Source organism: Sebastes fasciatus, chromosome 10, assembly GCF_043250625.1.
Source record: "Sebastes fasciatus isolate fSebFas1 chromosome 10, fSebFas1.pri, whole genome shotgun sequence".
Taxonomy (NCBI): domain Eukaryota; kingdom Metazoa; phylum Chordata; class Actinopteri; order Perciformes; family Sebastidae; genus Sebastes; species Sebastes fasciatus.
This window is the reverse complement of record NC_133804.1, coordinates 29,402,165-29,413,071: the sequence shown is the minus strand read 5'-3', so window position 1 is coordinate 29,413,071 and position 10,907 is coordinate 29,402,165. Positions and strand designations below refer to the sequence as shown.

Here is a 10,907-nt window from a genome sequence, read left to right as displayed (position 1 = left end):
TGCCTCGATGGGTTAGTTTGTGTTATTGTGTGATTTAACTGTTTTAAAGGGGTAATTCGGATTCACCAAAGTCCACAGCAGTATATTGCTTTGTTTCCGCGCAGTAACTTCTGTCTGCTTCTCCAAGCTGGGGGCGTTCCCACCGTCATCTACTGTAGGTAATACACTGACTATATGGATAAGTCCTCATACAACCCCACCTCAAAACACCTGAGCTATCCCTTTAAAGGCAACTGTGAGCACTGAATTGTGGTTTTGCACGTGTACAGTATGCATACACTCATATACAGAACACTGTTGTGCCACATGTTGCAGTCCTTGGGAGGTCATTCAAGCAGGAGAAGAATGTGTTATGCTCACAAAGAACTAGTTTCTATGACGTGTTGTTCGACTTCAATCTCAAGTCAAAACTGTTTACAGCTGATCCAAATAGACACCCTCGAAGACAGCCGTCATAGAGAGGGACGAGACACAATAATCTTTTAAATATAGGGATAAAGATGCACATTTTAGATAGATAGATAGATAGTAACGTTATTGATCCCGAGGGAAATTCAAGTTTCCAGCATCACAGTTCCATAGTGCAAAACATGTCAGTAAAAGGCAGTAAAAAAGTTAGAAGTACAAAGTACAAATAAATATACCAGATATAAAAATACAAGGAGATGAAGAAAACTGTTAAAACTGAATATAGTGCAGGGTAACAGCTGTGATACAGGACTATTAAAAAAGTCAATATAGTGCAGAAGAGACTGTTAAAATGAATAAAGTGCAGGGTAACAACTGAGATACAGGACTATTAGAAATGTGAATATAGTGCAAAAAGTGATATAGTGCTGAATAATAAAATATAGGAGATATACAGTAGAGACCAGGGGATTAAGAAATGTCAAATATGGAATATAATGCAGAATAAGAACTGAGGTAGAGAGTTTTTTAAAAATAGTCTAAAGTGCAGAATAAAGCTGTACATTATTGATATAATACAGTAAAAAAAACAGTCTATAAATGTGCAGAGTAGAGCTGTTGTTGGTGTGCAGAATTAAAAAAGTAGCTTAGTCTATGAACGGGCACTGTGTGCATTATTATCTGTCCTGCAGACCGTCCTCCTTTGTCGTCCCATTTTCAGATTGTCTCGCCTGGACGACATTCATAGTGTTGCACTCATTTGTTGTGTGTGTGTGTGTTGTGTAAGTGATGAAAAAGGAGATATTGAGGGAGAAGTTCAAACCCTGCTAATTTTCTCACCTCCGTTCACCTGTGGGTGTGAATGATTGCAAGTTTCTGAAAGTTACAGAAACTGTCAAATACATTCCCCCTGCAATTCCAATGTCGTAAAAGTGTTGGGGGAGGGGGTGTAGGACAACACTTCTCATGTAAAGTGCAGAGCAGCTGAAGACAAAATTGTTTTCACAGGTTGATAGAAGAATGTGTGAATTAGTGGAGTGCCCCTTTAAGCCATCTCTTTACCTCATCTACAATACAATACTGGTGGTGAGCCATGACTGACGGACACAGAACAAGCTTAAATGATAAACATAGACTGTATATAAGAAGTGGCTACCTAATATCACGCCAAAGTGTGTAATAGACCCGCCTGAGGGAAGCGTGTCAGTGTCACATGTTGCATCAATGAGGCGTGAATAGTACACTCGTGTATGAAGGTGCAGTACCAGCAGGGGGCAACAAAACTGCTTAGTTAGGTTTAGGAAAAAAGTTGTGGTTGGGCTTAAAATAAGTACAGAAACTAATTAAAATACATACGGAAACAACATGAGTACGGAAAACACGTAACAAATGTCACTAACGTAACTTACAAAACAAAACACCGGTCTCGAACACCATCGCTAGCTCTGAGCATAGCATATTTACGCAGATTTACATTGCAGTCAGTAAAGACTAAATGGCGTAAAAATGACACACCAAAAGCATAAACGGCGTTTTTATTGCATGCTTTTTTTCTTGCGCATTATTGTGCCAGGCACGCGCCTTTTGCGTGCGACCACGCTGGAAGTGGACGTAGTTACCGTGACGTCACCCGTTGGTTTGTGGACTACGGTTTTGAAGTCTCAAGTTCAGCATTTTCAGCAGAGTTCAGAAGTGACACGAGAGGGTGGAGCTAAATACAACCGAACACTGAATTAGACATTTTTAGGCGACCAAAATGTAACTATTAACTTTCATGAACTGAAAACACACTGTGAAAGGGTTAAATTTGTAAGACAAAAACGCAGACAACTCCCAGACCGGACAATGCTGTGGTAGCGACCTGTCAATCACAAGGTAGCCACGCCCTAAAGCATACCCTGCTTTATGGTCTATTTGACTCTAAATAGGACAATAATTTACTAAATGAACATCATGCTGTATTGAAGAAGACTTGAAACTAGCTATTGAGACCATAAACTCATGTTTACAATGTTTACTGAGGTAATAAATCAAAGTGAGAAGTAGGCTCATTTTCTCATAGACTTCTATACAATCAGACTTCTTTTTGCAACAAGAGTCGCCGCCCCCTGCTGGCTGTTAGGAAGAATGCAAGATTAAGACACTTCCACATCGGATGGATGGATGGTAGCCTCCTGACGATAAAGAAAGCCCTGCAACATTTAACAATAGGGTGTATTTTATTGTACATAAATAGTTTGAAATAAAGATGGTGCAGTCTTTAAAGGGTAATATAATACAGTCTCAGTAACAACAACATGAAACATTTTAAAAGATGTATAACTTATTATTAGAATAATGTGTTATTAAACACCTAGGCTGAAATGTGTATGCAGTATCTGTCCTTCTTGTCGTTGATCATTGTTATATATTGTACCACTACTGTAAGTGTGCACATTTTTCCTGATGTAGGTGTGCATGTGCAGTTGATGGATGAACACATTTGTTGTCTTCTTACTGTTGTTTTGCTGTGATTTTTTTTACTGCAGATTCTGAGATGTCCAAGGCAAATTTCCCACAGGGACAATAAAAGCCTATCTTATCTAATTAGCTCAACCTTAACATCACTTTTCTATACCGTGAGGTAACATCTGTTTGTGTGTATAATAAAGCTGCATTAGATGAGATACATCATGTCACGCAGATGTTCCTTCCATACGCGGCGATCACAGGCATTTACAGCAATCATCTACCTTCATGTGTAATCTGTCACTTATTGTGTCAGCTTCCTCAGACAAACATCACATGCATCAGAGTGACTAATGTATTCCCATTGCACAATATTTCTTTTCCACTCAACTGAAATCCTTCTGCTGCGTACGTGATCCATTTATCACCTCTTTTTCTACCTCTTTGTCCCCCTAATTGGTTTTCTCTCTCTCACCTCACAGTGTGGGAACAGAGGTTTCTTCGCGTGTCAACAGAGTTAAATCTCTTTATGTGATTGCTCGAACTTATTAATTTAAATAAAGGGCTAACATTATTCAGATGGCATCTGGAGAAGTCTTTCAAGGCGAATTATCTAATTGCTCTCCTGCTGTTTGTATCCCAGTTCATATTACAAATTATCCAAATTGCTTTGAATGCAAACAGCAACAACAACACTGATCAGGTGACTAGATATTCTTTTTTTGCTGAACACCTCAGGGTGTATGTGAAAACAAAAAACACCTGACAAACAAAATCGCAAACCATATTCTCTATTACCGAAGGAATTAACACAAACCACACCAGAGTCACATGTTTGAGACATACAGGCTGATATGTAGAACGTATCGAGGAGGCCAGATTTGCAACCCTAGAATGACAAAGAAAATGACAGATTCATTCTTCTTAAACATGAACTGGAGGAAAGGATATAAATTGGGTCAGCAAGGTAAATACTGTAGGGCTTGAAATTGTCACAGAAAAGTTAAACGAAGAGGATCTATGCCACTGAAGAGACCTTTTTTCAAACTTGACAGCCATTGAAGAACAAGATTAAGAGACTAATGCTAATTTTAGAATGCTAACATGTTCACAATGACAATGCTAACATGCTGTTGTTAAGCAGGTATAATGTTAACCATGTTCATCTTAGTTTCAAGCTAACATTTGCTAATTAGCACTGAACACTAAATACAGTTTAGGATGATGTGAATATAATTAGTTGCAGGTATTTGGTCATAACATTATTGGACAAATTTAAGTTTTGACCTGATGGTGGCACTAAAAGAAAACTAAAAGCTGAAGTCGGTAACTTTGAAAAAATATGACAAAAAAAGGTCACTATATCCTGACAGTAGAGTATCAGTTAGATAATCTGTGAAATGTGGTGGATGGGTCCAACAAACACAGGGCTTTCATCCAGGAGACCAGTTACAGGTTACAATCAGCTGTTCGTTTGTGTCCTATGATCACAACCTTAAAGTAGCAGTAGGCAGTATATTTTTGGCATCATTGGGCAAAAATTCCATAATAACCTTTCAGCATATTATAATTCAAGTGTTCTGAGAGAAAACGATAGTTACGTATGTAACTACGGTTCTATGAGTTCTGGATGACTGCCAGAGGCAGTGTTTAACACTGGATGTTATCCATCTCGCGCACGCGCAGGTCGAGTATTTAATATCAACAAAGTCACATGTGACCTGGGATGACGTAGTTTATATAAGCCCACGTCATCATCAGATATGTCCCTCCAGAATCTTCTCGCCAAGATTCCGAGTGACAGCCAACTCTGGCAGTCATCCAGAACTCATAGAACCGTAGTTACATACGTAACTATCGTTCTATTTCGTTCTTCCTGACTGCCAGAGGCAGTGTTTAACACTGGATGACTACTACCAACGTAGTCACGAGGAAAACCCACCTCACCGGGAACGGCCTGTGGATTCCTGAAAGACCACCGATGCTATTGCATGGGGAGCAGCAACATTGACCCTGTAAAAACGGGCAAAGGTGCATGGAGTAGCCCAGCTGGCCGCAGCGCAGATATCACTTAGGGGGATCCCCCGTAGCGCTGCCCAGGAAGTGGAGACACTCCTGGTGGAGTGGCCTCTGATATTAAGAGGTAAAGGCAGTCCTTTTGACCTGTATGCTTCCTCAATGGCCTGAACAATCCACCTGGAAAGCCTCTGCTTGGACGGGGTGTGCCCTTTCCTATGGCCCCCATAGCAGACAAACAGACTATCAGAGCGGCGAAAGCTCGCAGTCACCTGTATATAATGCCTTAAGGCCCTCACTGGGCAGAGCAGTTCCGCTGACTTAGCATCTTCCCCCTGTAGGCATGAAGGGTCATAAGCTGCCAGCTCAATGACCTGATTAGAGTGGGTCGGAGCCAACCTCTTCGGGAAAAATGATGGGTTAGGCCAAAGTGCTACCCCTGTGCCATCTGAGTTCCAGCGAATACACGTTTCACTCACTGACAAGGCGTGAAGTTCACTCACACGTTTTGCTGATGCCATCGCCAAAAGGAAAGTAACCTTTACTGAAGACCACTCCAGCCCCGACTGCTCCAGAGGCTCGAAGGGGGGGGAGACAAAGGGCTTCTAGCACCAGATGCAGTTCCCACGAGGGAACCTTGACAGCCTGCGGGGGGGTTCCGCCGCTGGGCTCCTTTAAGAAATCGGGTCACCAGAGTGTGAGACCCCACGGTCTGGTTATCCACTCTGACATGCCCGGCTGAAATAGCAGCTACATAAACCTTCAAGGTAGAAGGAGAGAGTTTCTTCTCCAGCAAAGACTGCAAAAAACTCAGTATTATTGGCACAGAGGCACTCTGAGGTACCTCCTCATGCACTTTACACCACTCTGAGAATATTTTCCACCTGTTGGCATACAGTGCCCTGGTGGAGGGTGCTCTTGAGTCAGAAATGGTTTGAATTACCGCCCGGTCACATACCCTTAGGAGTGGGTCCGGCTCCTCAGGGGCCATACCCAAAGCTGTAGGCGATCCGGGTTCGGATGCCAGATGCGGCCCCCCAGTTGTGAGAGCAAGTCTTGCCTCTTGGGCAGGCACCATGGAACTCCGTCCAGAAGCCTGTGCATCCCCGGAAACCAGGGTCTCCCCGGCCAGTTTGGGGCGACCAACAGGAGTCTGTTGTTGCCGTGCTGTATTCTGTGTAGCGTTACTGCTATCAGTGGGAATGGTGGGAAGGCATAGAGGAGGCAATCTGGCCATGGGTGTGCCAGGGCATCCAGTCCCAACGGGCTTGTTGTCTCCGTCAGGGAGAACCAAAGAGGGCAGTGCGTTGAGGCTTCTGAGGCAAACAGGTCCACCTCTGCTGCGCCATATTTGCGCCATATCTCCTCTACCACCTCTGGGTGGAGCCTCCACTCGCCCGCAGGGGGTTTCTGGCGGGAGAGAAAGTCTGCCACCACATTCTGTGGCCCTGGCAGATACATGGCCCTGAGGCTGGAAAAACAAGGGAAAGCCCATACCAGAAGTCTCCGTGCCACCTGTAGCAACCGGGGTGATCTGGTGCCCCCTTGCCGGTTCACATGGTAGACAGCTGACTTGTTGTCGGACCGTACAATAACATGCCTGCCTCTCAAATGTGGTAGGAATTTGCGAAGTGCCAAATATATAGCACGGAGCTCGAGCACATTTATGTGCTCCGCCGCTTCCTGTGCTGTCCAGAGCCCCCTTATCGCTCTGTGCTGCCATACTGCCCCCCAGCCGGAGGGCGAAGCATCGGTCACCACCACCTCGCGACGTGAGGGAATCGAACCCAATGAGATGCCCCTGGCCAGATATGCCCCGGCTCTCCATGGCCGCAACGCAAGGAGGCATCGGCAGGACACCCTGACTCTCTTGGATCTGTGGGACTTTGGATCTAATTGGAGACCATTGATCCAAATTTGGAATGGCCGTAAGTACAGGAGACCCAGTGGCACTACTGATGTTACTGACGTCAACATACCTAACAGCCTGAGAAACAGGCTGTACCTCAACCTCCTGTTCTTCCGGAACCGGAGGAGGAGCTGGAGTATGGCGTTTACTCGTCTTGGTGTTGGGAAGGCCAGCATATGGCGGGAGTCCAGAGTTAAACCAATGAACACTACCCTTTGGCTGGGTATGAGACAACTCTTGGCATGGTTGACGGTAAGGCCCAACCTCGTCATGTGATGCAGAAGGGACGCAGTGTCCCGTTCTGCCTGTTCCCTGGTCAGAGCACAAATTAGCCAATCGTCCAGGTATGGGAGGATAAGCATCCCCCTGGCTTGCATCGGGGCGAGTGCCGCCCTCATGCACCTTGTGAAGACCCGTGGGGCAAGGGAAAGACCAAATGGGAGCACCTTGAATTGGAAGGCCTTGCCTTCGAATGCGAAGCGCAGGTACTGCCTGTGAGGTAGTGCTATTGGGACGTGAAAGTATGCGTCCTTTAAATCGATGGATGTGAACCAACTGTGCCGTGTCACGTTTTGGAGCACATCTGCTGTACTCAGCATGTGGAAGGGCAACACCTTCAGAAATGTGTTCAGCCCTCGTAAGTCCAGTATAGGGCGAAACCCACCCTCTCTCTTTGGAATCAGAAAATAAACTGAGTAAAAACCACCTCGCTGTGTCTCTAGCCCCAGCTCTTCGATGGCACCCTTCCCCAGGAGGGTGGCTACTTCCTGTCTGAGTGCCTGGGACTTTGTGGGATCTCTGACCGTGGACAGTCTGATCCCACTGAAAACTGGGGGCCGGCGTCGGAATTGGAGATTGTACCCTTGGGAAAGCGTAGCCACCACCCAAGGGTCTGAAGTGCTGCTTTCCCAGCAGCTGAGTTGCTGCTGGGAGAAGCGTCCGACTGCCGGCCCCGGGGCATCAGGATCTTCCCCTCTGGCCCTTTGGGTACCTGGGGGGGCGATACCCTGACCCCCGACCCCTTCTCGCTTGAGGCACCGGCCGTGCCGGAGCCTGCGAGGTCCTCGGGTACGTATCAGGACGAGCTGGAAGCCGAGGGCGACTGGTACCACCACCCTGTGGGGGCCGCTGTCGCCATAAAGGCGTAGGTTCCCGGAAGCTAGCAAACTGCTGCCGAGTCTGGTTCGCCTGGATTCCACGCTCCAAGGCCTGCTGTGCTGCTGGGCCAAACAGCTCCCCCGGAACCGCGGGGAGAGTGCGGAGGGCCCTCCGGCCCGGCTCCGAAAGCGGAGATTGGGCCAGCCATACCTGCCGGCGAGTCAGCGTAAGGGTCGACAGTAGTCTGCCAAGCTCCCTTGTGATAAGACCGAACGCCTGCAGGGATGCATCACTGAGGCTCTGGACGGAAGCATCCACGCCAGCAGTTTGCAGGGACTGGGACAAGGATAGTATCAGGTGGGAAAGAGAGTTTCCAAGACGGCCCATGCGTGCCGCTGTTTCATAAGCCTTGACTAGAAAGTCGTCTGTGATGCGACACTGGGGCCTGGGACAGCGAGCATCAGGCCTCAAGACCTCATTGGGAGACACAATAAGGGCGGCAATAGATGGCTCCACTGCTGGCATCTTACCCAGTCCGTAAGTGTCAGCGTTCTGCATTGAAGCTAAGGCCCTGCCGTCAGTGGTGTTGTGGGAAAGCGATTTCGGGTCTGGCCAGCATTTGTGGAGCTCCTCAATGTATGGCTGGGAGGGTGGAACAGAGAAACCCGCCAGGGGCGGGGCCCACCTAAAAAAATGCACTGGATGAGGTGCCCGCAGTCGGGGCCTCATCCACGCCTAAGCGTGCCAGAGCCATACGGACCACTGGCTTAACTGTCGCTGGAGCAGACTCTGAGCCTGCCCTGGACCCACTTCCTGACTGCTGGGAACAGGTGTCAGAAGCGTGGGAGGAGGCTACTAGCTCTCCCTGTCCAGGCCGGTCCTCACAGAACTGGCTACAGGAAGCCCTCGTAGACAGGGCATCCTCATCCCATCCCGGTGGGGTAGGCTGGGTTGCGTTCACCCTGCCTGGCTGAAGGTTAAGGAGCAGCGCTTTAATCTCAGCAAACTCTGATGTTAGCGTGTCGACCTTAGTTGCCAAACAGTCCACTTTCCGTGCCTTTTTTGTAGGTGGGGCCCCCTCAGGTGGGGCGCGTCTCCGCCCACTCCGTGAAGGTACACCCGATAGGGGCAACTGGCACTCGAGCTGCTCTTCTAGCTCAGCTAATCGAGCTATCTTCAGCTCCCGTGGCATAAAACTACAATTCATGCACTGACTGTCGGACAGCCCCTCCCTCAGGTGTACAACACCGAGACATGTGGGGCATTCCTCATGGCCATCAGTAGCTAGCAGTGGAGCCATGCAGGCACGGCAAACATGCTCACCTAACATGGTGCTGCTGATATTTATAATAATTCGTAGTATGAATTTTATACTCTTATATTTAATTAAATAATGTATTTATCTTACTTATATAATGTGTTTACTTTGTTATGCAACTCATTGGTTACACTGGAGTGAAAGCACTCTCTAGTAACAGAGAGAAAAAATTACATCAAGTTGCTTAACAGGAAACTGTCTCAGTAACTAGACACTAGCTTTGAACTAGGACTGTTATTATACAAAAGACAGGGAAGATAATAACTTCCCCTTTAACAGCAGCCACAAAATAAGTTAACCCACAAGCGAAATCACTTACTGGGGAGCGGTCGCTCTATCTATCAACAAAGGAGATGTCTGCTTTAACGAGCGAAATCACTCGCTGCTGAGCAACACACACTGTAAAAGGAAATGAATTAGCCGACAACAGCCCAACGGCTCGTTGTCCGACGGAGGCTCGCCGATACTGTAGCGCAAACACTTAGCTCGGCGGCCATAAACAATAAAGGAGACCGAAAACAGACTCCTATCAACAAACGTAACTTAAACTCTAACGACGGGAGGATATACTCACCTTGTGATCCTAGCTCACCTGTCGTTAGCCTCGCTGAATTGAACCGGCGAAAACACCGGTGTTACAGCGTCTAAAGTGTTAGAGTGTAGCCGTGATTAACTAATCGCAGCCCTTGGAGGACGAAACCGTAGCTCCAACCATGCGGTTGCAGGGCTTCCAGCGAAAAGTCAACGGCTTATCTCTTTTACTCAACCTGCATTCGCGGATTACCTGCCGCGAGAAGATTTAAGGGACATATCTGATGATGACGTGGGCTTATATAAACTACGTCATCCCAGGTCACATGTGACTTTGTTGATATTAAATACTCGACCTGCGCGTGCGCGAGATGGATAACATCCAGTGTTAAACACTGCCTCTGGCAGTCAGGAAGAACGAAATAGAACTAGACTTCTGCTCCTCCTCATGGCTCTGTTTTCAGGCTTTAGAAAATCTAGCCTGTGACGGGAGACTTTGACCAATCACAGGTCATTTCATTGAGAGAGCGTTCCTATAGGCTGTGCTCTGGTCATGTGACCGGAACTTTGCGTTCCTTCACCAGATTTCACAATCGCGGCGGCGTCACAAACTTTCTCATTTTACAGCTAAACCGTGCACTACAAGATGATTCTGAAAACATTTGAGGAGGGAAATAGGCATTAACGTAACATAATATTGATTCATATTTGATCAGAGCTGCCTAGTTTGACCGTTTGGTCGGAGTTCGCGAGTGATTGACAGCCGGCTCTCATAGACAGCAACTGGACACCAGACCTCAGGTCAGCTCTTACTGCTTGTTTTCCTCCGGTCTATAGTGACCGTTTTATAAAAATAACTTTTTTTAATCATATTTGCTCCAATCTCACCTACTTCAGCTTTAAGTTTCCTTTTCACTTTATAAACGAAGTAGTTTTAAGCCCAACCATGATGTTTTTTCCCCAAACCTTACTAAGTGGTTTTGTTTCATCCTCCAGGGATCATGAATATCGGTACAAAATTTCTTGGCAAAAGCTGTTGAGATATGTCTGTCTGGATTAAAGTGGTAGAGCGACTGGCGGAGGGAATCGCCATCCATAGAGTCATGCCGCTATATGGGGATAAAAAAAGCAAAGAGGAAAAGGAAGTATAAAGGTGCATGTCTTATGATGCATGATTAT

At 46.7% G+C, this 10,907-nt stretch overlaps 1 protein-coding gene across 1 annotated transcript; it reads right to left on the bottom strand.

The window, feature by feature from the left end:
- Positions 1-5,832: 5,832 nt before the first annotated feature.
- LOC141775954 (uncharacterized) lies at positions 5,833-9,179 on the bottom strand. The gene is made up of 3 exons (XM_074649694.1): positions 8,640-9,179; positions 8,090-8,521; positions 5,833-7,998 (listed from the first exon to the last, which is right to left on the bottom strand). The coding sequence occupies exons 1-3, from the start codon at positions 9,177-9,179 to the stop codon at positions 5,833-5,835; spliced, it is 3,138 nt and encodes a 1,045-aa protein (XP_074505795.1).
- Between the last annotated feature and the right edge of the window lie 1,728 nt (positions 9,180-10,907).

What these genes read in the sequence shown, in the direction of transcription:
- LOC141775954 (XM_074649694.1), bottom strand. Translation starts at nt 9,179, where the DNA reads ATGGCTCCACTGCTAGCTACTGATGGCCATGAGGAATGCCCCACATGT. An exon ending in CAGCGACAGTTAAGCCAGTG is followed by an intron (nt 8,522 to 8,639) that starts GTCCGTATGGCT and finishes CCACCCTCCCAG; the next exon opens with CCATACATTGAGGAGCTCCA. An exon ending in TTACGCTGACTCGCCGGCAG is followed by an intron (nt 7,999 to 8,089) that starts GTATGGCTGGCC and finishes TTGGCCCAGCAG; the next exon opens with CACAGCAGGCCTTGGAGCGT.